Raw genomic sequence first — 26,601 nt, 5'->3', positions numbered from 1 at the left:
ATCTGTGTAATAATGAATATTAATGTAAGAACTGATTATTAATTACTTAAAATTAATTTCCGCCTCATCTCATACCCCTCAAAACCCACAACCCACATCTACAATTGTGTAAAAAAAATATTTCCACAATTAACATATTTAATTATCAATCAAACAAATATTATACATTGAAATTTAATTATTCATTCACTGAAATTAACTTCCCATCGTTTATACGTTTAAACCTCAAAACCCACACCTCAAATTTAACTTGAAAAAAGAATTACACAATTAAAAAAAATATTTGTCAATTAAATAATTATTTGTATTTAACATCTAATTATCAATTAATTATTTTACTCTCCTACCTTTACCTCTAGAAATCCCAAAAACAGAACCTCAAAAAAATATACACAATTAATATAATTATCAATTAATTAATATTAATTAAAAACTAATTATGAATTATTACAAATAAATTTATTCTTGATGTGAAATTAACGAAAATGTTGTGTTTACCCCTGCTGATGTAATTATGATTCATTTTGGGGCAGGGTAATCATACAGCAAGAACACATTAAGCCTTTGCATTTAATGCAATTTCTTGGAGCAAAAAACATTTTCTTACCCATTTTCGATGTGAGATTTGCACTAAGCAAAAAGAGCTAAATGGCAGGAGTGAGGCAAGGGGAAATCCTACCCCAGGTGCACATTTATTGCTATTTCTTAGCACAAAAAGAAACCTCATTTTGGACACTCAGGGACATATTGAGCTAAGAAGATAACTCTAAATGCCAGAATTAAGTTGAGGATAAATCATACCCTGGGAGCACATTTAGCGAGCGTGAGCGCTGCTTGCGCTCGAATTCATGTTCTGTTACTTTAAGCATTATCTCTTGGAGCCAAATTCTTAAACTTGTTTCGGACGCAAGGAGTCATATTTGTGCTAAGAAATAGCACTAAATGCAAAAATACTCCTCTTACCAGTAATTAGTGATCGTGTGTGAATCTCAGGTATTTTCCGCATGATTAAGCTACATTGAATTACGTGAGTTAGACCTATCTCAACTTTTTATGTTCAACCAGTATTTATGAGAATGAAAACCTAGCTGGCTTTATCCAGTCTTCCAGAAGAAATACATTCTTCTTGAAAACCAGTTATTATCCATATTTGTGAGAAGTGGCCAAGACTTTAAATTTTACGAGAATGCTACTTGGTTTGGACATGCAGTGGCTTTGAAAACTCAAAAATAAAAAAATATATATATGTCACCTGGAAAGGCTGCTGTTCCAGAGAGGAAGGCGCATGCCTTCGCCTGCCCGGTGCACAGGATCTCCTTTGCGGTTGTGCAGGAATCTGCAGACTGGTCATTGAAGCAATCTCCACATTTATATCCATTGAGGCTTTCATCGACAGTGGGAGCTGAAACAACTGAGAAGACAAGCATTGTGCATGTTATACCTCTGAGAAATCAATCAATCAATCAATCATTCAAACAGTGTTTGCAAAGCACATCAATGTCACCCCCAAGGGTATCTGGTCTCTGTGACTCAGTCAAAGATCCGGGTCTTGAGTCTCTTTCTGAAGTCTGCCAGTGAGTGGGCTGCACAGAGCTCGGGGAAGTCATTGCAGGTCTTGAGTCTCTCTCTGAAGTCTGCCAGTGAGTGGGCTGCGCAGAGCTCGGGGAAGTCATTGCAGGTCTTGAGTCTCTCTCTGAAGTCTGCCAGTGAGTGGGCTGCACAGAGCTCGGGGAAGTCATTGCAGGTCTTGAGTCTCTCTCTGAAGTCTGCCAGTGAGTGGGCTGCACAGAGCTCGGGGAAGTCATTGCAGGTCTTGAGTCTCTTTCTGAAGTCTGCCAGTGAGTGGGCTGCACAGAGCTCGGGGAAGTCATTGCAGGTCTTGAGTCTCTTTCTGAAGTCTACCAGTGAGTGGGCTGCGCAGAGCTCGGGGAAGCCATTGCAGGTCTTGAGTCTCTCTCTGAAGTCTGCCAGTGAGTGGGCTGCGCAGAGCTCGGGGAAGTCACTGCAGGTCTTGAGTCTCTCTCTGAAGTCTGCCAGTGAGTGGGCTGCGCAGAGCTCGGGGAAGTCATTGCAGGTCTTGAGTCTCTCTCTGAAGTCTGCCAGTGAGTGGGCTGCGCAGAGCTCGGGGAAGTCACTGCAGGTCTTGAGTCTCTCTCTGAAGTCTGCCAGTGAGTGGGCTGCGCAGAGCTCGGGGAAGTCATTGCAGGTCTTGAGTCTCTCTCTGAAGTCTGCCAGTGAGTGGGCTGCGCAGAGCTCGGGGAAGTCACTGCAGGTCTTGAGTCTCTCTCTGAAGTCTGGCAGTGAGTGGGCTGCTCAGAGCTCGGGGAAGTCATTGCAGGTCTTGAGTCTCTCTCTGAAGTCTGCCAGTGAGTGGGCTGCTCAGAGCTCGGGGAAGTCATTGCAGGTCTTGAGTCTCTTTCTGAAGTCTGCCAGTGAGTGGGCTGCACAGAGCTCGGGGAAGTCATTGCAGGTCTTGAGTCTCTTTCTGAGGTCTGCCAGTGAGTGGGCTGCACAGAGCTCGGGGAAGTCATTGAAGGTCTTGAGTCTCTTTCTGAAGTCTGCCAGTGAGTGGGCTGCGCAGAGCTCGGGGAAGTCATTGCAGGTCTTGAGTCTCTCTCTGAAGTCTGCCAGTGAGTGGGCAGCGCAGAGCTCGGGGAAGTCATTGCAGGTCTTGAGTCTCTCTCTGAAGTCTGCCAGTGAGTGGGCTGCGCAGAGCTCGGGGAAGTCATTGCAGGTCTTGAGTCTCTTTCTGAAGTCTGCCAGTGAGTGGGCTGCACAGAGCTCGGGGAAGTCATTGCAGGTCTTGAGTCTCTCTCTGAAGTCTGCCAGTGAGTGGGCTGTGCAGAGCTCGGGGAAGCCATTGCAGGTCTTGAGTCTCTTTCTGAAGTCTGCCAGTGAGTGGGCTGCGCAGAGCTCGGGGAAGTCATTGCAGGTCTTGAGTCTCTCTCTGAAGTCTGCCAGTGAGTGGGCTGCACAGAGCTCGGGGAAGTCATTGCAGGTCTTGAGTCTCTCTCTGAAGTCTGCCAGTGAGTGGGCTGCGCAGAGCTCGGGGATGTCCCTGCAGGTCTTGAGTCTCTCTCTGAAGTCTGCCAGTGAGTGGGCTGCACAGACCTCGGGGAAGTCATTGCAGGTCTTGAGTCTCTCTCTGAAGTCTGCCAGTGAGTGGGCTGCGCAGAGCTCGGGGAAGTCATTGCAGGTCTTGAGTCTCTTTCTGAAGTCTGCCAGTGAGTGGGCTGCACAGAGCTCGGGGAAGTCATTGCAGGTCTTGAGTCTCTCTCTGAAGTCTGCCAGTAAGTGGGCTGCGCAGAGCTCGGGGAAGCCATTGCAGGTCTTGAGTCTCTCTCTGAAGTCTGCCAGTGAGTGGGCTGCGCAGAGCTCGGGGAAGTCATTGCAGGTCTTGAGTCTCTTTCTGAAGTCTGCCAGTGAGTGGGCTGCACAGAGCTCGGGGAAGTCATTGCAGGTCTTGAGTCTCTTTCTGAAGTCTACCAGTGAGTGGGCTGCGCAGAGCTCGGGGAAGCCATTGCAGGTCTTGAGTCTCTCTCTGAAGTCTGCCAGTGAGTGGGCTGCGCAGAGCTCGGGGAAGTCACTGCAGGTCTTGAGTCTCTCTCTGAAGTCTGCCAGTGAGTGGGCTGCGCAGAGCTCGGGGAAGTCATTGCAGGTCTTGAGTCTCTCTCTGAAGTCTGCCAGTGAGTGGGCTGCGCAGAGCTCGGGGAAGTCACTGCAGGTCTTGAGTCTCTCTCTGAAGTCTGCCAGTGAGTGGGCTGCGCAGAGCTCGGGGAAGTCATTGCAGGTCTTGAGTCTCTCTCTGAAGTCTGCCAGTGAGTGGGCTGCGCAGAGCTCGGGGAAGTCACTGCAGGTCTTGAGTCTCTCTCTGAAGTCTGGCAGTGAGTGGGCTGCTCAGAGCTCGGGGAAGTCATTGCAGGTCTTGAGTCTCTCTCTGAAGTCTGCCAGTGAGTGGGCTGCTCAGAGCTCGGGGAAGTCATTGCAGGTCTTGAGTCTCTTTCTGAAGTCTGCCAGTGAGTGGGCTGCACAGAGCTCGGGGAAGTCATTGCAGGTCTTGAGTCTCTTTTTGAAGTCTGCCAGTGAGTAGGCTGCACAGAGCTCGGGGAAGTCATTGCAGGTCTTGAGTCTCTTTCTGAAGTCTGCCAGTGAGTGGGCTGCGTAGAGCTCGGGGAAGTCATTGCAGGTCTTGAGTCTCTCTCTGAAGTCTGCCAGTGAGTGGGCTGCGCAGAGCTCGGGGAAGTCATTGCAGGTCTTGAGTCTCTCTCTGAAGTCTGCCAGTGAGTGGGCTGCGCAGAGCTCGGGGAAGTCATTGCAGGTCTTGAGTCTCTTTCTGAAGTCTGCCAGTGAGTGGGCTGCACAGAGCTCGGGGAAGTCATTGCAGGTCTTGAGTCTCTCTCTGAAGTCTGCCAGTGAGTGGGCTGTGCAGAGCTCGGGGAAGCCATTGCAGGTCTTGAGTCTCTTTCTGAAGTCTGCCAGTGAGTGGGCTGCGCAGAGCTCGGGGAAGTCATTGCAGGTCTTGAGTCTCTCTCTGAAGTCTGCCAGTGAGTGGGCTGCACAGAGCTCGGGGAAGTCATTGCAGGTCTTGAGTCTCTCTCTGAAGTCTGCCAGTGAGTGGGCTGCGCAGAGCTCGGGGATGTCCCTGCAGGTCTTGAGTCTCTCTCTGAAGTCTGCCAGTGAGTGGGCTGCACAGAGCTCGGGGAAGTCATTGCAGGTCTTGAGTCTCTCTCTGAAGTCTGCCAGTGAGTGGGCTGCGCAGAGCTCGGGGAAGTCATTGCAGGTCTTGAGTCTCTTTCTGAAGTCTGCCAGTGAGTGGGCTGCACAGAGCTCGGGGAAGTCATTGCAGGTCTTGAGTCTCTCTCTGAAGTCTGCCAGTAAGTGGGCTGCGCAGAGCTCGGGGAAGCCATTGCAGGTCTTGAGTCTCTCTCTGAAGTCTGCCAGTGAGTGGGCTGCGCAGAGCTCGGGGAAGTCACTGCAGGTCTTGAGTCTCTTTCTGAAGTCTGCCAGTGAGTGGGCTGCACAGAGCTCGGGGAAGTCATTGCAGGTCTTGAGTCTCTCTCTGAAGTCTGCCAGTGAGTGGGCTGCGCAGAGCTCGGGGAAGTCATTGCAGGTCTTGAGTCTCTTTCTGAAGTCTGCCAGTGAGTGGGCTGCGCAGAGCTCGGGGAAGTCATTGCAGGTCTTGAGTCTCTTTCTGAAGTCTGCCAGTGAGTGGGCTGCTCAGAGCTCGGGGAAGTCATTGCAGGTCTTGAGTCTCTCTCTGAAGTCTGCCAGTGAGTGGGCTGCACAGAGCGTGAGGAAGTCATTGCAGGTCTTGAGTCTCTCTCTGAAGTCTGGCAGTGAGTGGGCTGCACAGAGCTCGGGGAAGTCATTGCAGGTCTTGAGTCTCTTTCTGAAGTCTGCCAGTGAGTGGGCTGCGCAGAGCTTGGGGAAGTCATTGCAGGTCTTGAGTCTCTCTCTGAAGTCTGCCAGTGAGTGGGCTGCGCAGAGCTCGGGGAAGTCATTGCAGGTCTTGAGTCTCTCTCTGAAGTCTGCCAGTGAGTGGGCTGCACAGAGCTCGGGGAAGTCATTGCAGGTCTTGAGTCTCTCTCTGAAGTCTGCCAGTGAGTGGGCTGCACAGAGCTCGGGGAAGTCATTGCAGGTCTTGAGTCTCTCTCTGAAGTCTGCCAGTGAGTGGGCTGCACAGAGCTCGGGGAAGTCATTGCAGGTCTTGAGTCTCTTTCTGAAGTCTGCCAGTGAGTGGGCTGCACAGAGCTCGGGGAAGTCATTGCAGGTCTTGAGTCTCTTTCTGAAGTCTGCCAGTGAGTGGGCTGCACAGAGCTCGGGGAAGTCATTGCAGGTCTTGAGTCTCTCTCTGAAGTCTGCCAGTGAGTGGGCTGCACAGAGCTCGGGGAAGTCCCTGCAGGTCTTGAGTCTCTTTCTGAAGTCTGCCAGTGAGTGGGCTGCGCAGAGCTCGGGGAAGTCATTGCAGGTCTTGAGTCTCTCTCTGAAGTCTGCCAGTGAGTGGGCTGCGCAGAGCTCGGGGAAGTCATTGCAGGTCTTGAGTCTCTTTCTGAAGTCTGCCAGTGAGTGGGCTGCACAGAGCTCGGGGAAGTCATTGCAGGTCTTGAGTCTCTCTCTGAAGTCTGCCAGTGAGTGGGCTGCGCAGAGCTCGGGGAAGTCATTGCAGGTCTTGAGTCTCTTTCTGAAGTCTGCCAGTGAGTGGGCTGCGCAGAGCTCGGGGAAGTCATTGCAGGTCTTGAGTCTCTCTCTGAAGTCTGGCAGTGAGTGGGCTGCACAGAGCTCGGGGAAGTCATTGCAGGTCTTGAGTCTCTCTCTGAAGTCTATCAGTGAGTGGGCTGCGCAGAGCTCGGGGAAGTCCCTGCAGGTCTTGAGTCTCTTTCTGAAGTCTGCCAGTGAGTGGGCTGCGCAGAGCTCGGGGAAGTCATTGCAGGTCTTGAGTCTCTCTCTGAAGTCTGCCAGTGAGTGGGCTGCGCAGAGCTTGGGGAAGTCATTGCAGGTCTTGAGTCTCTCTCTGAAGTCTGCCAGTGAGTGGGCTGTGCAGAGCTCGGGGAAGTCATTGCAGGTTTTGAGTCTCTTTCTGAAGTCTGCCAGTGAGTGGGCTGCTCAGAGCTCGGGGAAGTCATTGCAGGTCTTGAGTCTCTTTCTGAAGTCTGCCAGTGAGTGGGCTGCACAGAGCTCGGGGAAGTCATTGCAGGTCTTGAGTCTCTCTCTGAAGTCTGCCAGTGAGTGGGCTGCGCAGAGCTCGGGGAAGTCATTGCAGGTCTTGAGTCTCTCTCTGAAGTCTGCCAGTGAGTGGGCTGCGCAGAGCTCGGGGAAGTCATTGCAGGTTTTGAGTCTCTTTCTGAAGTCTGCCAGTGAGTGGGCTGCTCAGAGCTCGGGAAAGTCATTGCAGGTCTTGAGTCTCTCTCTGAAGTCTGCCAGTGAGTGGGCTGCGCAGAGTTCGGGGAAGTCATTGCAGGTCTTGAGTCTCTCTCTGAAGTCTGGCAGTGAGTGGGCTGCACAGAGCTCGGGGAAGTCATTGCAGGTCTTGAGTCTCTCTCTGAAGTCTATCAGTGAGTGGGCTGCACAGAGCTCGGGGAAGTCATTGCAGGTCTTGAGTCTCTCTCTGAAGTCTATCAGTGAGTGGGCTGCGCAGAGCTCGGGGAAGTCCCTGCAGGTCTTGAGTCTCTCTCTGAAGTCTATCAGTGAGTGGGCTGCGCAGAGCTCGGGGAAGTCATTGCAGGTCTTGAGTCTCTCTCTGAAGTCTGCCAGTGAGTGGGCTGCGCAGAGCTTGGGGAAGTCATTGCAGGTCTTGAGTCTCTCTCTGAAGTCTGCCAGTGAGTGGGCTGCGCAGAGCTCGGGGAAGTCATTGCAGGTCTTGAGTCTCTTTCTGAAGTCTGCCAGTGAGTGGGCTGCTCAGAGCTCGGGGAAGTCATTGCAGGTCTTGAGTCTCTTTCTGAAGTCTGCCAGTGAGTGGGCTGCACAGAGCTCGGGGAAGTCATTGCAGGTCTTGAGTCTCTCTCTGAAGTCTGCCAGTGAGTGGGCTGCGCAGAGCTCGGGGAAGTCATTGCAGGTCTTGAGTCTCTTTCTGAAGTCTGCCAGTGAGTGGGCTGCGCAGAGTTCGGGGAAGTCATTGCAGGTCTTGAGTCTCTCTCTGAAGTCTGGCAGTGAGTGGGCTGCACAGAGCTCGGGGAAGTCATTGCAGGTCTTGAGTCTCTCTCTGAAGTCTGCCAGTGAGTGGGCTGCACAGAGCTCGGGGAAGTCATTGCAGGTCTTGAGTCTCTCTCTGAAGTCTGCCAGTGAGTGGGCTGCGCAGAGCTTGGGGAAGTCATTGCAGGTCTTGAGTCTCTCTCTGAAGTCTGCCAGTGAGTGGGCTGCGCAGAGCTCGGGGAAGTCATTGCAGGTCTTGAGTCTCTCTCTGAAGTCTATCAGTGAGTGGGCTGCGCAGAGCTCGGGGAAGTCCCTGCAGGTCTTGAGTCTCTTTCTGAAGTCTGCCAGTGAGTGGGCTGCGCAGAGCTCGGGGAAGTCATTGCAGGTCTTGAGTCTCTCTCTGAAGTCTGCCAGTGAGTGGGCTGCGCAGAGCTTGGGGAAGTCATTGCAGGTCTTGAGTCTCTCTCTGAAGTCTGCCAGTGAGTGGGCTGCGCAGAGCTCGGGGAAGGCATTGCAGGTTTTGAGTCTCTTTCTGAAGTCTGCCAGTGAGTGGGCTGCTCAGAGCTCGGGGAAGTCATTGCAGGTCTTGAGTCTCTTTCTGAAGTCTGCCAGTGAGTGGGCTGCACAGAGCTCGGGGAAGTCATTGCAGGTCTTGAGTCTCTCTCTGAAGTCTGCCAGTGAGTGGGCTGCACAGAGCTCGGGGAAGTCATTGCAGGTCTTGAGTCTCTCTCTGAAGTCTATCAGTGAGTGGGCTGCACAGAGCTCGGGGAAGTCATTGCAGGTCTTGAGTCTCTCTCTGAAGTCTATCAGTGAGTGGGCTGCACAGAGCTCGGGGAAGTCATTGCAGGTCTTGAGTCTCTCTCTGAAGTCTATCAGTGAGTGGGCTGCGCAGAGCTCGGGGAAGTCCCTGCAGGTCTTGAGTCTCTTTCTGAAGTCTGCCAGTGAGTGGGCTGCGCAGAGCTCGGGGAAGTCATTGCAGGTCTTGAGTCTCTCTCTGAAGTCTGCCAGTGAGTGGGCTGCTCAGAGCTTGGGGAAGTCATTGCAGGTCTTGAGTCTCTCTCTGAAGTCTGCCAGTGAGTGGGCTGCGCAGAGCTCGGGGAAGTCATTGCAGGTCTTGAGTCTCTTTCTGAAGTCTGCCAGTGAGTGGGCTGCTCAGAGCTCGGGGAAGTCATTGCAGGTCTTGAGTCTCTTTCTGAAGTCTGCCAGTGAGTGGGCTGCACAGAGCTCGGGGAAGTCATTGCAGGTCTTGAGTCTCTCTCTGAAGTCTGCCAGTGAGTGGGCTGCGCAGAGCTCGGGGAAGTCATTGCAGGTCTTGAGTCTCTTTCTGAAGTCTGCCAGTGAGTGGGCTGCGCAGAGCTCGGGGAAGTCATTGCAGGTCTTGAGTCTCTCTCTGAAGTCTGGCAGTTAGTGGGCTGCACAGAGCTCGGGGAAGTCATTGCATGTCTTGAGTCTCTCTCTGAAGTCTATCAGTGAGTGGGCTGCGCAGAGCTCGGGGAAGTCCCTGCAGGTCTTGAGTCTCTTTCTGAAGTCTGCCAGTGAGTGGGCTGCTCAGAGCTCGGGGAAGTCATTGCAGGTCTTGAGTCTCTTTCTGAAGTCTGCCAGTGAGTGGGCTGCACAGAGCTCGGGGAAGTCATTGCAGGTCTTGAGTCTCTCTCTGAAGTCTGCCAGTGAGTGGGCTGCGCAGAGCTCGGGGAAGTCCCTGCAGGTCTTGAGTCTCTTTCTGAAGTCTGCCAGTGAGTGGGCTGCTCAGAGCTCGGGGAAGTCATTGCAGGTCTTGAGTCTCTTTCTGAAGTCTGCCAGTGAGTGGGCTGCACAGAGCTCGGGGAAGTCATTGCAGGTCTTGAGTCTCTCTCTGAAATCTGCCAGTGAGTGGGCTGCACAGAGCTCGGGGAAGTCATTGCAGGTCTTGAGTCTCTCTCTGAAGTCTATCAGTGAGTGGGCTGCGCAGAGCTGGGGGAAGTCATTGCAGGTCTCGGCAGCAATGTACGAGAAGGAGTAGTCACTGCTGCGGCTGTGAGGGACGGGGGCGTGCGAGGGCAAGCGAAGGAGAGCACGGGTGTCTAGGGGGTTGGTGGAATTTCTATTGATTTTTGAGGTCGGCCGGTCCCAGGTTGTGGAGAGCTCTGTAGACATGCATGAGGATCTTGAACTGGCATCTTTTCTGGATGGGGAGCTAGTGAAGGTCTCTAAGGTGGAGGGGCAATGCAAGTTCACACAAGAAGGTCCAGGATTAGTCTGGCTACAGTGTTCTATATGTTCTGGAGTCTTGAGAGGAGCTGGGTGGAGATGCCGGCATGAAGGGCATTTCTGTAGTCAAGGCAGCCGGGGACGAGGGGCAGAATGACGGTCTTTCTGGTGTTAGTCTTGATCAATCCGAAGATTTGGAAGAGCATGTGGAGTGTGTGGAGGCAGGAGGAGGCCACTGCATTGACTTGTCATTTCATGATCAGTTGGCTGTCGAGGATGATGCTGAGGTTGCATGAATTCTCGGTCAGTGTGGGTCCGAGTTCTGCTGGCCATCTGCTGTGGTCCCATGCTGAGGTGTTTGCATGCCAATAGTGGCACCTGTAGGTGAGGATGCAATGATGAAGCGTACCACGGGTGGTACCTCGGAGATCCAATGATGAAGCAGGCCACTGGTGGTACCTGTGGGTGGGGATCCATTGATGAAGCGGGCCACCGGTGGTACCTGTGGGTGGGGATCCAATGATGAAGCAGGCCACTGGTGGTACCTGTGGGTGGGGATCCATTGATGAAGCAGGCCACTGGTGGTACCTGTGGGTGGGGATCCATTGATGAAGCAGGCCACTGGTGGTACCTGTGGGTGGGGATCCATTGATGAAGCAGGCCACCGGTGGTACCTGTGGGTGGGGATCCAATGATGAAGCAGGCCACTGGTGGTACCTGTGGGTGGGGTCCCAATGATGAAGCAGGCCACTGGTGGTACCTGTGGGTGGGGATCCATTGATGAAGCAGGCCACTAGTGGTACCTGTGGGTGGGGTTCCAATGATGAAGCAGGCCACCGGTGGTACCTGTAGGTGGGGATCCAATGATGAAGCAGGCCACCGGTGGTACCTGTGGGTGGGGATCCAATGATGAAGCAGGCCACTGGTGGTACCTGTGGGTGGGGTTCCAATGATGAATCAGGCCACTGGTGGTACCTGTGGGTGGGGTTCCAATGATGAAGCAGGCCACCGGTGGTACCTGTAGGTGGGGATCCAATGATGAAGCAGGCCACCGGTGGTACCTGTGGGTGGGGATCCAATGATGAAGCAGGCCACTGGTGGTACCTGTGGGTGGGGTTCCAATGATGAATCAGGCCACTGGTGGTACCTGTGGGTGGGGTTCCAATGATGAATCAGGCCACTGGTGGTACTAGTGAGTGAGGATCCTACTGATATATCCATGTGATGTAAGGGTCACACTGATTCACCTGGGTGCAGATTACTTTGCACTTTGATATATATATTGAGACCAGTTAATTTGACAAAGATTATCTCTGGCTGAACTTCTAGGCAAAGAAGTCTCTAGGGCTTTCAGTTTTATGCTAAGGGCCTGTACAGGAGCTTCTTTCTAAGAGGCAGCTGGCCGGCCTCCAATTGACTAAAAGCTAAAGAAGTACTCTGTCCTCTGTGGAGAACCAGCTGCTCCACAGACTGCACAAGAACATGTGGGAAACCTGGCCGAGGCCACCTGGACACTGGGCACAGTGGGAGAGACCAGGAGTGATTTTTCTAGCTTCATTCTGAAATTAGGACTCTTTGCAGTACAATGAAACAGTGATAGAGAGAGAGCTCTTCCTGTAGTCTCAAAAGAGCACCAGGATGACTGAAAGTATCAGAGTGTCCTGGCATGGAAGCTGTATGAACCCACGACCTCTCCAAGGTAGAAAATGCAGCTGATAATCTGTTCTTGTCTTCATGTTGGGAGCCAGTCTGCCCTCTGGTGGCTATTCTTGGGTGATGCAGTTCTTGGGCAGTGTTTACAAATGCTTTCTATGGACATTGTGGGAAAATGGCTTTTTAGGCGCGGTGCCTGCCACGTTGTGCATGCAAATGCAGGGGTCTGCAATGGGCCCCCAACTGCGAACACCGCATGCCTTTCCGTGGCGGCGAAATGCTGCTTCCTGCCTGCATAGTAATATGGATGGCGGTGTCTTGCAGACACCGCCATCATATTCAATCCTTTCTCGCCCGGTCGACCCGTTGACCGGCGCAAAAGCAGCAGGCGGTCTTCCTGTCCTCCGCGGTACCCCCCGCCATCATAATATGGCAGGGGGGAAATGGGAGGTGGGCGGAATTAATGTTGGGTGGATCGCCACCGCCATGAGGGTGGTGGCGATCCGCCCGACATTAGAATAGACCCCTTAGTATTTAAGTGGGATCTTACCTACATTTTTATGAACTTTTAGAATGTTACCTTTTCTCTGCCTCAAGCTCCTGGATGCTAATCAGCATTAACCCTCCAGCAGCTTTTAATCAAATGCTTTATCTTTCTGAGATGGTATATTGCTCCTAGGATCTACACAATTGGTCAGTTTGATTGAAAAGTTAATCTGAATGTTCAAGGATGAGTTCTCTGACAGTAACTGGACCATCAGGGTGGAAACTACTGCCCCTCCTCTTCGCACACCAGCGTCAAATCCTGCCTGACAGCTTTATCTGAGACACAGTTTAAACGTCTGTACCCTTGAAAGGAGTCAAACAGAACCAGAAGACAACCCTTGAGTATTCCCTGCCTGATTGCTGCATAGCCCTGTGTCTGTCCTGTCAGGGGTTTGTCTCCTGTCTTGCGGTGGGTCCAGGGCCTACTTTGAAGTGGTTTTTAATGATCAGTGTCAGAGGACTCTCTTGCACATGCACTGCTAGCTCCCAGACCCCAGGTTTAGTGCGGTTGATGGCGCTGGCCTGCTTGGAGTTGCCTTGGCACATGGCTCTTTGCGCCTATTTGCCGTAAGCCAAACGCTGGTGGGGTTGCCTCTGGGACTTTGATCCAATTGGTTAGAAAGGAAGCAAGCGTCACCCCACCCACAAGCTAGTGCCAAAAATAAAAGTGTCACCACGAGGAGCTGCCTCAGAACACTCTCCTTCTTCTACAGAAAGATAGAATTCAGACTGTATCTGCAGTTTGAGACCAGGGAGGGGGCCTGAAGGAATGTACCAGCCCCCCATTTCCCCAATTGTGGTAGGCAGAGTCTCAGGCAGTGGATACTCTGTATATATGTGATGGTAGTCAGAGCTTCAGCCTGTACTTATCCTGTGTATCTGCAGTGTTGTGGTAATGAGAGTCTCAGCCTGTACATATCTTGCATGTTCGGGGATTTGTGGCAAGCTGATTCTCAGACTGTATATATCCTAAATGTCCGCAGAGCTGGGGTAATCAGTCTCAGCCTGTACATACCTTGCATGTTCGGGGATTTGTGGCAATCTGAGTCTCAGACTGTATATATCCTAAATGTCCGCAGAGCTGGGGTAATCAGTCTCAGCCTGTACATATCTTGCATGTTCGGGGATTTGTGGCAAGCTGAGTCTCAGACTGTATATATCCTAAATGTCCGCAGAGCTGGGGTAATCAGTCTCAGCCTGTACATATCTTGCAGGTTCGGGGATTTGTGGCAATATGAGTCTCAGACTGTATATATCCTAAATGTCCGCAGAGCTGGGGTAATCAGTCTCAGCCTGTACATATCTTGCATGTTCGGGGATTTGTGGCAATATGAGTCTCAGACTGTATATATCCTAAATGTCCGCAGAGCTGGGGTAATCAGTCTCAGCCTGTACATATCTTGCATGTTCGGGGATTTGTGGCAAGCTGAGTCTCAGACTGTATATATCCTAAATGTCCGCAGAGCTGGGGTAATCAGTCTCAGCCTGTACATATCTTGCATGTTCGGGGATTTGTGGCAAGCTGAGTCTCAGACTGTATATATCCTAAATGTCCGCAGAGCTGGGGTAATCAGTCTCAGCCTGTACATATCTTGCATGTTCGGGGATTTGTGGCAATATGAGTCTCAGACTGTATATATCCTAAATGTCCGCAGAGCTGGGGTAATCAGTCTCAGCCTGTACATATCTTGCATGTTCGGGGATTTGTGGCAAGCTGAGTCTCAGACTGTATATATCCTAAATGTCCGCAGAGCTGGGGTAATCAGTCTCAGCCTATACATATCTTGCATGTTCGGGGATTTGTGGCAATATAAGTCTCAGACTGTATATATCCTAAATGTCCGCAGAGCTGGGGTAATCAGTCTCAGCCTGTACATATCTTGCATGTTCGGGGATTTGTGGCAATATGAGTCTCAGACTGTATATATCCTAAATGTCCGCAGAGCTGGGGTAATCAGTCTCAGCCTGTACATATCTTGCATGTTCGGGGATTTGTGGCAAGCTGAGTCTCAGACTGTATATATCCTAAATGTCCGCAGAGCTGGGGTAATCAGTCTCAGCCTGTACATATCTTGCATGTTCGGGGATTTGTGGCAAGCTGAGTCTCGGCCTGTATATATCCTAAATGTCCGCAGAGCTGGGGTAATCAGTCTCAGCCTGTACATATCTTGCATGTTCGGGGATTTGTGGCAATCTGAGTCTCAGACTGTATATATCCTAAATGTCCACAGAGCTGGGGTAATCAGTCTCAGCCTGTACATACCTTGCATGTTCGGGGATTTGTGGCAAGCTGAGTCTCAGACTGTATATATCCTAAATGTCCGCAGAGCTGGGGTAATCAGTCTCAGCCTGTACATATCTTGCATGTTCGGGGATTTGTGGCAAGCTGAGTCTCAGACTGTATATATCCTAAATGTCCGCAGAGCTGGGGTAATCAGTCTCAGCCTGTACATACCTTGCATGTTCGGGATTTGTGGCAAGCTGAGTCTCAGACTGTATATATCCTAAATGTCCGCAGAGCTGGGGTAATCAGTCTCAGCCTGTACATATCTTGCATGTTCGGGGATTTGTGGCAATCTGAGTCTCAGACTGTATATATCCTAAATGTCCGCAGAGCTGGGGTAATCAGTCTCAGCCTGTACATATCTTGCATGTTCGGGGATTTGTGGCAATCTGAGTCTCAGACTGTATATATCCTAAATGTCCGCAGAGCTGGGGTAATCAGTCTCAGCCTGTACATATCTTGCATGTTCGGGGATTTGTGGCAATCTGAGTCTCAGACTGTATATATCCTAAATGTCCGCAGAGCTGGGGTAATCAGTCTCAGCCTGTACATATCTTGCATGTTCGGGGATTTGTGGCAAGCTGAGTCTCAGACTGTATATATCCTAAATGTCCGCAGAGCTGGGGTAATCAGTCTCAGCCTGTACATATCTTGCATGTTCGGGGATTTGTGGCAATCTGAGTCTCAGACTGTATATATCCTAAATGTCCGCAGAGCTGGGGTAATCAGTCTCAGCCTGTACATATCTTGCATGTTCGGGGATTTGTGGCAATCTGAGTCTCAGACTGTATATATCCTAAATGTCCGCAGAGCTGGGGTAATCAGTCTCAGCCTGTACATATCTTGCATGTTCGGGGATTTGTGGCAAGCTGAGTCTCAGACTGTATATATCCTAAATGTCCGCAGAGCTGGGGTAATCAGTCTCAGCCTGTACATATCTTGCATGTTCGGGGATTTGTGACAAGCTGAGTCTCGGCCTGTATATATCCTAAATGTCCGCAGAGCTGGGGTAATCAGTCTCAGCCTGTACATATCTTGCATGTTCGGGGATTTGTGGCAAGCTGATTCTCAGACTGTATATATCCTAAATGTCCGCAGAGCTGGGGTAATCAGTCTCAGCCTGTACATATCTTGCATGTTCGGGGATTTGTGGCAAGCTGAGTCTCAGACTGTATATATCCTAAATGTCCGCAGAGCTGGGGTAATCAGTCTCAGCCTGTACATACCTTGCATGTTCGGGGATTTGTGGCAATCTGAGTCTCAGACTGTATATATCCTAAATGTCCGCAGAGCTGGGGTAATCAGTCTCAGCCTGTACATATCTTGCATGTTCGGGGATTTGTGGCAAGCTGAGTCTCAGACTGTATATATCCTAAATGTCCGCAGAGCTGGGGTAATCAGTCTCAGCCTGTACATACCTTGCATGTTCGGGGATTTGTGGCAATCTGAGTCTCAGACTGTATATATCCTAAATGTCCGCAGAGCTGGGGTAATCAGTCTCAGCCTGTACATATCTTGCATGTTCGGGGATTTGTGGCAAGCTGAGTCTCAGACTGTATATATCCTAAATGTCCGCAGAGCTGGGGTAATCAGTCTCAGCCTGTACATATCTTGCATGTTCGGGGATTTGTGGCAATATGAGTCTCAGACTGTATATATCCTAAATGTCCGCAGAGCTGGGGTAATCAGTCTCAGCCTGTACATATCTTGCATGTTCGGGGATTTGTGGCAATCTGAGTCTCAGACTGTATATATCCTAAATGTCCGCAGAGCTGGGGTAATCAGTCTCAGCCTGTACATATCTTGCATGTTCGGGGATTTGTGGCAATCTGAGTCTCAGACTGTATATATCCTAAATGTCCGCAGAGCTGGGGTAATCAGTCTCAGCCTGTACATATCTTGCATGTTCGGGGATTTGTGGCAATATGAGTCTCAGACTGTATATATCCTAAATGTCCGCAGAGCTGGGGTAATCAGTCTCAGCCTGTACATATCTTGCATGTTCGGGGATTTGTGGCAAGCTGAGTCTCAGACTGTATATATCCTAAATGTCCGCAGAGCGTGGGTAATCAGTCTCAGCCTGTACATACCTTGCATGTTCGGGGATTTGTGGCAATCTGAGTCTCAGACTGTATATATCCTAAATGTCCGCAGAGCTGGGGTAATCAGTCTCAGCCTGTACATATCTTGCATGTTCGGGGATTTGTGGCAAGCTGAGTCTCAGACTGTATATATCCTAAATGTCCGCAGAGCTGGGGTAATCAGTCTCAGCCTGTACATATCTTGCATGTTCGGGGATTTGTGGCAAGCTGAGTCTCAGACTGTATATATCCTAAATGTCCGCAGAGCTGGGGTAATCAGTCTCAGCCTGTACATATCTTGCATGTTCGGGGATTTGTGGCAAGCTGATTCTCAGACTGTATATATCCTAAATGTCCGCAGAGCTGGGGTAATCAGTCTCAGCCTGTACATATCTTGCATGTTCGGGGATTTGTGGCAAGCTGAGTCTCAGACTGTATATATCCTAAATGTCCGCAGAGCTGGGGTAATCAGTCTCAGCCTGTACATACCTTGCATGTTCGGGGATTTGTGGCAATCTGAGTCTCAGACTGTATATATCCTAAATGTCCGCAGAGCTGGGGTAATCAGTCTCAGCCTGTACATATCTTGCATGTTCGGGGATTTGTGGCAAGCTGAGTCTCGGCCTGTATATATCCTAAATGTCCGCAGAGCTGGGGTAATCAGTCTCAGCCTGTACATATCTTGCATGTTCGGGGATTTGTGGCAAGCTGAGTCTCGGCCTGTATATATCCTAAATGTCCGCAGAGCTGGGGTAATCAGTCTCAGCCTGTACATATCTTGCATGTTCGGGGATTTGTGGCAAGCTGATTCTCAGACTGTATATATCCTAAATGTCCGCAGAGCTGGGGTAATCAGTCTCAGCCTGTACATACCTTGCATGTTCGGGGATTTGTGGCAATCTGAGTCTCAGACTGTATATATCCTAAATGTCCGCAGAGCTGGGGTAATCAGTCTCAGCCTGTACATATCTTGCATGTTCGGGGATTTGTGGCAATCTGAGTCTCAGACTGTATATATCCTAAATGTCCGCAGAGCTGGGGTAATCAGTCTCAGCCTGTACATATCTTGCATGTTCGGGGATTTGTGGCAATATGAGTCTCAGACTGTATATATCCTAAATGTCCGCAGAGCTGGGGTAATCAGTCTCAGCCTGTACATATCTTGCATGTTCGGGGATTTGTGGCAATCTGAGTCTCAGACTGTATATATCCTAAATGTCCGCAGAGCTGGGGTAATCAGTCTCAGCCTGTACATACCTTGCATGTTCGGGGATTTGTGGCAAGCTGAGTCTCAGACTGTATATATCCTAAATGTCCGCAGAGCTGGGGTAATCAGTCTCAGCCTGTACATACCTTGCATGTTCGGGGATTTGTGGCAAGATGAGTCTCAGACTGTATATATCCTAAATGTCCGCAGAGCTGGGGTAATCAGTCTCAGCCTGTACATATCTTGCATGTTCGGGGATTTGTGGCAATATGAGTCTCAGACTGTATATATCCTAAATGTCCGCAGAGCTGGGGTAATCAGTCTCAGCCTGTACATATCTTGCATGTTCGGGGATTTGTGGCAAGCTGATTCTCAGACTGTATATATCCTAAATGTCCGCAGAGCTGGGGTAATCAGTCTCAGCCTGTACATATCTTGCATGTTCGGGGATTTGTGGCAAGCTGAGTCTCAGACTGTATACATCCTAAATGTCCGCAGAGCTGGGGTAATCAGTCTCAGCCTGTACATATCTTGCATGTTCGGGGATTTGTGGCAATCTGAGTCTCAGACTGTATATATCCTAAATGTCCGCAGAGCTGGGGTAATCAGTCTCAGCCTGTACATATCTTGCAGGTTCGGGGATTTGTGGCAATATGAGTCTCAGACTGTATATATCCTAAATGTCCGCAGAGCTGGGGTAATCAGTCTCAGCCTGTACATATCTTGCATGTTCGGGGATTTGTGGCAAGCTGAGTCTCAGACTGTATATATCCTAAATGTCCGCAGAGCTGGGGTAATCAGTCTCAGCCTTTACATATCTTGCATGTTCGGGGATTTGTGGCAAGCTGAGTCTCGGCCTGTATATATCCTAAATGTCCGCAGAGCTGGGGTAATCAGTCTCAGCCTGTACATATCTTGCATGTTCGGGGATTTGTGGCAAGCTGATTCTCAGACTGTATATATCCTAAATGTCCGCAGAGCTGGGGTAATCAGTCTCAGCCTGTACATACCTTGCATGTTCGGGGATTTGTGGCAATCTGAGTCTCAGACTGTATATATCCTAAATGTCCGCAGAGCTGGGGTAATCAGTCTCAGCCTGTACATATCTTGCATGTTCGGGGATTTGTGGCAATCTGAGTCTCAGACTGTATATATCCTAAATGTCCGCAGAGCTGGGGTAATCAGTCTCAGCCTGTACATACCTTGCATGTTCGGGGATTTGTGGCAATATGAGTCTCAGACTGTATATATCCTAAATGTCCGCAGAGCTGGGGTAATCAGTCTCTGCCTGTACATATCTTGCATGTTCGGGGATTTGTGGCAATCTGAGTCTCAGACTGTATATATCCTAAATGTCCGCAGAGCTGGGGTAATCAGTCTCAGCCTGTACATACCTTGCATGTTCGGGGATTTGTGGCAAGCTGAGTCTCAGACTGTATATATCCTAAATGTCCGCAGAGCTGGGGTAATCAGTCTCAGCCTGTACATATCTTGCATGTTCGGGGATTTGTGGCAAGCTGATTCTCAGACTGTATATATCCTAAATGTCCGCAGAGCTGGGGTAATCAGTCTCAGCCTGTACATATCTTGCATGTTCGGGGATTTGTGACAAGCTGAGTCTCAGACTGTATATATCCTAAATGTCCGCAGAGCTGGGGTAATCAGTCTCAGCCTGTACATATCTTGCATGTTCGGGGATTTGTGGCAATATGAGTCTCAGACTGTATATATCCTAAATGTCCACAGAGCTGGGCTAATCAGTCTCAGCCTGTACATATCTTGCATGTTTGGGGATTTGTGGCAATATGAGTCTCAGACTGTATATATCCTAAATGTCCGCAGAGCTGGGGTAATCAGTCTCAGCCTGTACATATCTTGCATGTTCGGGGATTTGTGGCAAGCTGATTCTCAGACTGTATATATCCTAAATGTCCGCAGAGCTGGGGTAATCAGTCTCAGCCTGTACATATCTTGCATGTTCGGGGATTTGTGGCAAGCTGAGTCTCAGACTGTATATATCCTAAATGTCCGCAGAGCTGGGGTAATCAGTCTCAGCCTGTACATACCTTGCATGTTCGGGGATTTGTGGCAATCTGAGTCTCAGACTGTATATATCCTAAATGTCCGCAGAGCTGGGGTAATCAGTCTCAGCCTGTACATATCTTGCATGTTCGGGGATTTGTGGCAATCTGAGTCTCAGACTGTATATATCCTAAATGTCCGCAGAGCTGGGGTAATCAGTCTCAGCCTGTACATATCTTGCATGTTCGGGGATTTGTGGCAATCTGAGTCTCAGACTGTATATATCCTAAATGTCCGCAGAGCTGGGGTAATCAGTCTCAGCCTGTACATATCTTGCATGTTCGGGGATTTGTGGCAAGCTGAGTCTCAGACTGTATATATCCTAAATGTCCGCAGAGCTGGGGTAATCAGTCTCAGCCTGTACATATCTTGCATGTTCGGGGATTTGTGGCAATCTGAGTCTCAGACTATATATATGCTAAATGTCCGCAGAGCTGGGGTAATCAGTCTCAGCCTGTACATATCTTGCATGTTCGGGGATTTGTGGCAATCTGAGTCTCAGACTGTATATATCCTAAATGTCCGCAGAGCTGGGGTAATCAGTCTCAGCCTGTACATACCTTGCATGTTCGGGGATTTGTGGCAAGCTGAGTCTCAGACTGTATATATCCTAAATGTCCGCAGAGCTGGGGTAATCAGTCTCAGCCTGTACATATCTTGCATGTTCGGGGATTTGTGGCAATCTGAGTCTCAGACTGTATATATCCTAAATGTCCGCAGAGCTGGGGTAATCAGTCTCAGCCTGTACATATCTTGCATGTTCGGGGATTTGTGGCAATCTGAGTCTCAGACTGTATATATCCTAAATGTCCGCAGAGCTGGGGTAATCAGTCTCAGCCTGTACATATCTTGCATGTTCGGGGATTTGTGGCAATCTGAGTCTCAGACTGTATATATCCTAAATGTCCGCAGAGCTGGGGTAATCAGTCTCAGCCTGTACATATCTTGCATGTTCGGGGATTTGTGGCAATCTGAGTCTCAGACTGTATATATCCTAAATGTCCGCAGAGCTGGGGTAATCAGTCTCAGCCTGTACATACCTTGCATGTTCGGGGATTTGTGGCAATCTGAGTCTCAGACTGTATATATCCTAAATGTCCGCAGAGCTGGGGTAATCAGTCTCAGCCTGTACATATCTTGCATGTTCGGGGATTTGTGGCAATCTGAGTCTCAGACTGTATATATCCTAAATGTCCGCAGAGCTGGGGTAAGCAGTCTCAGCCTGTACATATCTTGCATGTTCGGGGATTTGTGGCAAGCTGAGTCTCAGACTGTATATATCCTAAATGTCCGCAGAGCTGGGGTAATCAGTCTCAGCCTGTACATATCTTGCATGTTCGGGGATTTGTGGCAAGCTGAGTCTCAGACTGTATATATCCTAAATGTCCGCAGAGCTGGGGTAATCAGTCTCAGCCTGTACATATCTTGCATGTTCGGGGATTTGTGGCAAGCTGAGTCTCAGACTGTATATATCCTAAATGTCCGCAGAGCTGGAGTAATCAGTCTCAGCCTGTACATATCTTGCATGTTCGGGAATTTGTGGCAATCTGAGTCTCAGACTGTATATATCCTAAATGTCCGCAGAGCTGGAGTAATCAGTCTCAGCCTGTACATATCTTGCATGTTCGGGGATTTGTGGCAAGCTGAGTCTCAGACTGTATATATCCTAAATGTCCGCAGAGCTGGAGTAATCAGTCTCAGCCTGTACATATCTTGCATGTTCGGGGATTTGTGGCAATCTGAGTCTCAGACTGTATACATCCTAAATGTCCGCAGAGCTGGGGTAATCAGTCTCAGCCTGTACATATCTTGCATGTTCGGGGATTTGTGGCAAGCTGAGTCTCAGACTGTATATATCCTAAATGTCCGCAGAGCTGGGGTAATCAGTCTTAGCCTGTACATAATCTGCATGATTGCAGTGTTATGATTGTCAGAGTCTCAGCCTGTACATACCCTGTAAGTCCACAGTGTTGTTAGTCAAAGTCTCAGCCTGTACATTTCCTGCATATCCATGGCGTTGTTGTAGTCGGAGTCTCAGCCAGTACATACCCTGTATGTCTGCAGCATTATGGTAGTCGGAGTCTCAGCCTGTACATACCCTGTATGTCTGCAGCATTATGGTATTCGGAGTCTTAGCCTGTACGAATCCCCAATGTCCGCAGCATTATGAAATTCTTAGCATCGGCCTGTACGTACCCTGTAGATCTGCATTGTTGTGATAGCTAGAGTCTCTGCCTATACGTACCCTGTATGTCTGCAGGGCATTGGTAGTCGGAGTCTCAGCCTGTACCTACCCTGTATATCTGCAGCGTTGTTATAGCTAGAGTCTCTGCCTATACGTACCCTGTATATCTGCAGTTTTATGGTAGTTGAAGTGTCAGCTTGCACGTACCCTGTATGTCTGCAGGGCATTGGTAGTCGGAGTCTCAGCCTGTACATACCCTGTATATCTGCAGCGTTGTTATAGCTAGAGTCTCTGCCTATACGTACCCTGTATATCTTCAGTTTTATGGTAGTTGAAGTGTCAGCTTGCACGTACCCTGCATGTCTGCAGGGCATTGGTAGTCAGAGTCTCAGCCTGTACGTACCCTGTATGTCTGCAGCGCATTGGTAGTCAGAGTCTCAGCCTGTACGTACCCTGTATGTCTGCAGCCCATTGGTAGTCGGAGTCTCAGCCTGCACGTACCCTGTATGTCTGCAGCGCATTGGTAGTCAGAGTCTCAGCCTCCACGTACCTTGTATGTCTGCAGCGCATTGGTAGTCGGAGTCTCAGCCTGCACGTACCCTGTATATCTGCAGCACATTGGTAGTCGGAGTCGCAGCCTGTACGTACCCTGTATGTCTGCAGCCCATTGGTAGTCGGAGTCTCAGCCTGTACGTACCCTGTATGTCTGCAGCGCATTGGTAGTCGGAGTCTCAGCCTGTACGTACCCTGTATGTCTGCAGCGCATTGGTAGTCGGAGTCGCAGCCTGTACGTACCCTGTATGTATGCAGCACATTGGTAGTCGGAGTCGCAGCCTGTACGTACCCTGTATGTGTGCAGGGCATTGGTAGTCGGAGTCACAGCCTGTACATACCCTGTATGTCTGCAGCGCATTGGTAGTCGGAGTCTCAGCCTGTACGTACCCTGTATGTCTGCAGCGCATTGGTAGTCGGAGTCGCAGCCTGTACGTACCCTGTATGTCTGCAGCGCATCGGTAGTCGGAGTCGCAGCCGGTACGTACCCTGTATGTCTGCAGCGCATTGGTAGTCGGAGTCGCAGCCGGTACGTACCCTGTATGTCTGCAGCGCATTGGTAGTCGGAGTCTCAGCCTGTACGTACCCTGTATGTCTGCAGCGCATCGGTAGTCGGAGTCGCAGCCGGTACGTACCCTGTATGTCTGCAGCGCATTGGTAGTCAGAGTCGCAGCCGGTACGTACCCTGTATGTCTGCAGCGTATTGGTAGTCGGAGTCTCAGCCTGTACGTACCCTGTATGTCTGCAGCGCATTGGTAGTCGGAGTCGCAGCCGGTACGTACCCTGTATGTCTGCAGCGCATTGGTAGTCGGAGTCTCAGCCGGTACGTACCCTGTATATCTCCACCGTTGCAATAGTCGGAGTCGCAGCATGTTCTTGTGATCCAAAGCTCAGCCATGGATGCCCTGAAGGAGAGGGTTCTACCACAGGTAGTTCTGCTGGAGGGGGCGCCACAATCCTTGAACGCAGTTAGATGATTCTTGCTCCCTGTTAGAAAACATATGTTTTTCAATTAGCAAAAAGATTTTAGCAGCAGGAATATGTCTCATAGAAAGGGATCCGGACAAGCAGGGCTGATATGATGTTGCCAGTATTATAGAACTTCATGCAAGTCCCTTATAGGCTTCTTTTCAGAGTGCAAACACTCATGCACATTATCAATGTTTGCAATTATTATAATCTTTAGGGTAAACATTTATTTATTCTCTCTGAACTTAATTTGAGTATGGGGAGGACCTTTTTGGCCAAGGACATTAAACCCGTGGCTTGGAGACGTCCTCGGAGAGGCTCTTGTGCTATTGTGTACCCCAAATCCAAAAGGAAGCCCAGCCCCCCTCACTCTGAGGGCAGTCCAAGGCTCGCTCTGGAAGGTGACAGAACTCAATAATTCACATAATAACACTCAATAACTAATTATCTATTCATTGATTTTACTTAAATTATTTCTTCAAAAGCACTTGAAGGGACACAAACGACATGCTACACAGAGAATCAGAATCAATCAATTGTTCCATCAATCAGCGTTTTTAAAGCGCTGCCCTGGGGCATCTAGGCTCTGCGTCTCTGTCGAAGAGCCAGGTCTGGAGTCTCTTTCTGAACTCTGCCAGGACAGGGGGCTGCTCAGAGCTGGAGGGGAATGTGTTCCAGGTCTTGGCTGTGATGTAGGAGGAGGAGCTGCAGCTGACGCAGACGCAGGGGGTGTGTAGGAGGGTGATTGAGGAGGAACATAGGTGTCTGGAGGGTGGGTGGAAATTCAGTCGCCGCTTGAGGTAGGCGGGTCCTAGGTCATGAAGGGCTTTGTGCGTGTGAATCTTCAACTTGCATCTTTTCAGGGTGGGGAGACAGTGAAGGTCTCTCAGGTGGGGGATGATGTGGGTTCATCTGGGGAGGACTAGCATTAATCTGGCCACGGTGTTTTGTGTGGTCTGAAGTCTACTGAGGAGCTCGATAGAGATGCCGGTGTAGACGGCATTGCCGTAGCGGCGGCTGGTGACAAAAGCCTGAGTTACGGTGTGGGAAGTTGGCCTCATATATATGATGTCCACTCATTAAAGTGGGCACCGTGCACCAGTCCAAACAACCTTATGGAGATTTAAGAGGTCAAAGATAACCTTAGAAAGCTATCGAAGTGTTAACTGTGGAGAGCAGCCTCCAGGCTTAGTCTCTGAGGAATGTTAAGCAGCTTGTTTTACCAGAATACAACCTTATAATTAACCCTGGGCGTAGTGGGCATAGTGGGGCTACACGGAGCATCACGGAGTGGGGGCAAATCTACGCACACCCGGCACACTCCGCGTAGCCCCACTATGCACCACCCGCGCATGCGCATTTGCGAGGAAGAAGACAGGGAGTAGAGAAGGAAGACGGAGCCCCGGGACGCCGCAGCTCAGGTAAGTTATTTTAATTACTTTGTGCTTGCTTTTAAAAGGTAGGAACATTATCACTGCATTTATAAGAGGGCGGGAGGGAGGCAGGTGACGGGCAACTCCGCTCCGCCGTGGCGTGTGCGTAGCCGGCCTGCCCTCCGCCTATTTCGCAGATCGCGAATGAGGCAAAAGTATGCACACTCCGCGGGCGGAGCTAAGCACTGCGCCCAGGCTTACTTATAATATTGGTCAAATGAAAGGAGAACCACACAGTAGTTATAAAAATATGTATTTATTTTTATAAAACACCTTAAATACATCACAGTATCTGCTACACGCAGATAAACACAAAGCACACAATACTGCAGCACAGAAACACACTTAAGTATCACTAATAAACACTGGTATCTAGGGGGAGACCAAACCATATACTAAAATAGTGGTATAAGAACCACAACTCGAGTCAAGACAATGTTTAGAAGATATAGAATCGCTGGGACCCCAATGAACCACCCCATGTGAGTCAGTAGGAACCCCATGGAGGATGGGTGCAGCGTGAGAACACAACCACATGCTAAATACAATTCAATGCGAGAGTCACAGTTGCAATTGTATAGTTTAAGGACCCTTTCCCGTGGATTATGAGAAAACCCTTTGGAACCTAGAAGGTTGGAGAGCCACCCCATCCGTGGATACCAAAGTACCAGAATTACCTATCCCAGGGAAGCCAGGTGCAAAGTGTTGATTTGGCGTTGGAAACCGTTGTCATTCTCAATGTGAGTCTTCAAAGAAATGCCACTCCTGGAATGAAAAAAAGTGTCCGGTTGAACCCACAGGTCGAATCTTGATGGAAGGAACCTAAAAGGAGAGGAGACAAAGTCTGGGTAACTCAGGAGTGACCAAGGGCTCGGTAGACGAATACCCACCGTCGGGGGCTTCAGGTGTAAAGAAGGAGTCCTCGACTCCACAGCTGCAGGGACCAGGAGATGTCGAGCATGACCAGGAGCTGGATACCAGCTGTCCCACGAACGATGTCGAGTGATGAGTGGTCGGTGTCCAGAGGGTCCTACAGCCAGGTAAGCCCAGTTGTACCCACGAGAGAGGGTTGGAAAGATTCGGGGGATGCTCCAAGGGGAGGGTCATGAAAGTGGAGAGGTTACTCCCATGTCCTTTGTTCAGTATTGTGCCAGAGCAGGAGCCAACAGCTCCTAGGACTGGTATGAACTGGGCTATGCACAGGGACACCAAATGTGCCCCTCGTGCAGACATTCAGGTACCTTGGAAGTGCACCCACCCAGCCCTAATACACTAAATCCTGTCTGGGAGGTGGTCACACCTACCTGTGACAGGATGTATATTGTGCTGCCTTCCTCCATTTTGTGCTGTCCGGGTTGAAAAGGCTGGTACTGGAAAGCCCAGAGACCCCACAAAGCTTGCTCCTGCAGGGTGGAATCATAGGGCCCATGCATCTACAGTACATTCTCAGAATCTGCCCCTTTGCGACTGGTACTTTTGCATTTGGGATGCATCATCCCATATGCAAAACTCGCAAATTTTGCTAGCATTTAATGAATTGCAAATTGCGATTCCTTAAATGCAATGCTAGAAACAATTTAAAATAGCGATTTCGCTATTAGGGGTCACAAATTACCGGGGAAAAAACTGGTCAGTAATTTGCAAAAACTTTGAAAGATGCACTAAAGTGCATTTTTCAAAGTTACATGTTATACACGCACACACATGCTCTTGAGGCATGTGTGTGTACAACATAGGCGCACAATACAATTTCGGGGTGCAACAGGGTGTCCTTTTGGCACCCTTGCAGCCTT

At 49.9% G+C, this 26,601-nt stretch overlaps 1 protein-coding gene across 2 annotated transcripts in view; it reads right to left on the bottom strand.

Annotated features, from left to right (window-relative positions):
* LOC146829924 (uncharacterized) overlaps positions 1-26,601 on the bottom strand; it is a 73,280-nt gene that overhangs the window by 5,217 nt on the left and 41,462 nt on the right. Inside the window, exons 3-4 of one of the 2 annotated variants that reach the window (XM_085603990.1) lie at positions 23,238-23,393; positions 1,253-1,411 (exon numbers count right to left, since the gene is read on the bottom strand). In XM_085603990.1, coding sequence (XP_085460116.1) covers positions 1,253-1,411; positions 23,238-23,393 — 315 coding nt within the window. The remainder of the gene's footprint in view (positions 1-1,252; positions 1,412-23,237; positions 23,394-26,601) is intronic. The other variant, XM_085603991.1, reaches the window with a different exon arrangement.

The sequence above is a fragment of the Triturus cristatus genome, chromosome 5_1 (assembly GCF_964204655.1).
Source record: "Triturus cristatus chromosome 5_1, aTriCri1.1, whole genome shotgun sequence".
Classification (NCBI taxonomy): Eukaryota; Metazoa; Chordata; class Amphibia; order Caudata; family Salamandridae; genus Triturus; species Triturus cristatus.
The sequence above is the reverse complement of the archived record's forward strand: the minus strand, read 5'-3'. Positions and strand labels throughout refer to the sequence as shown.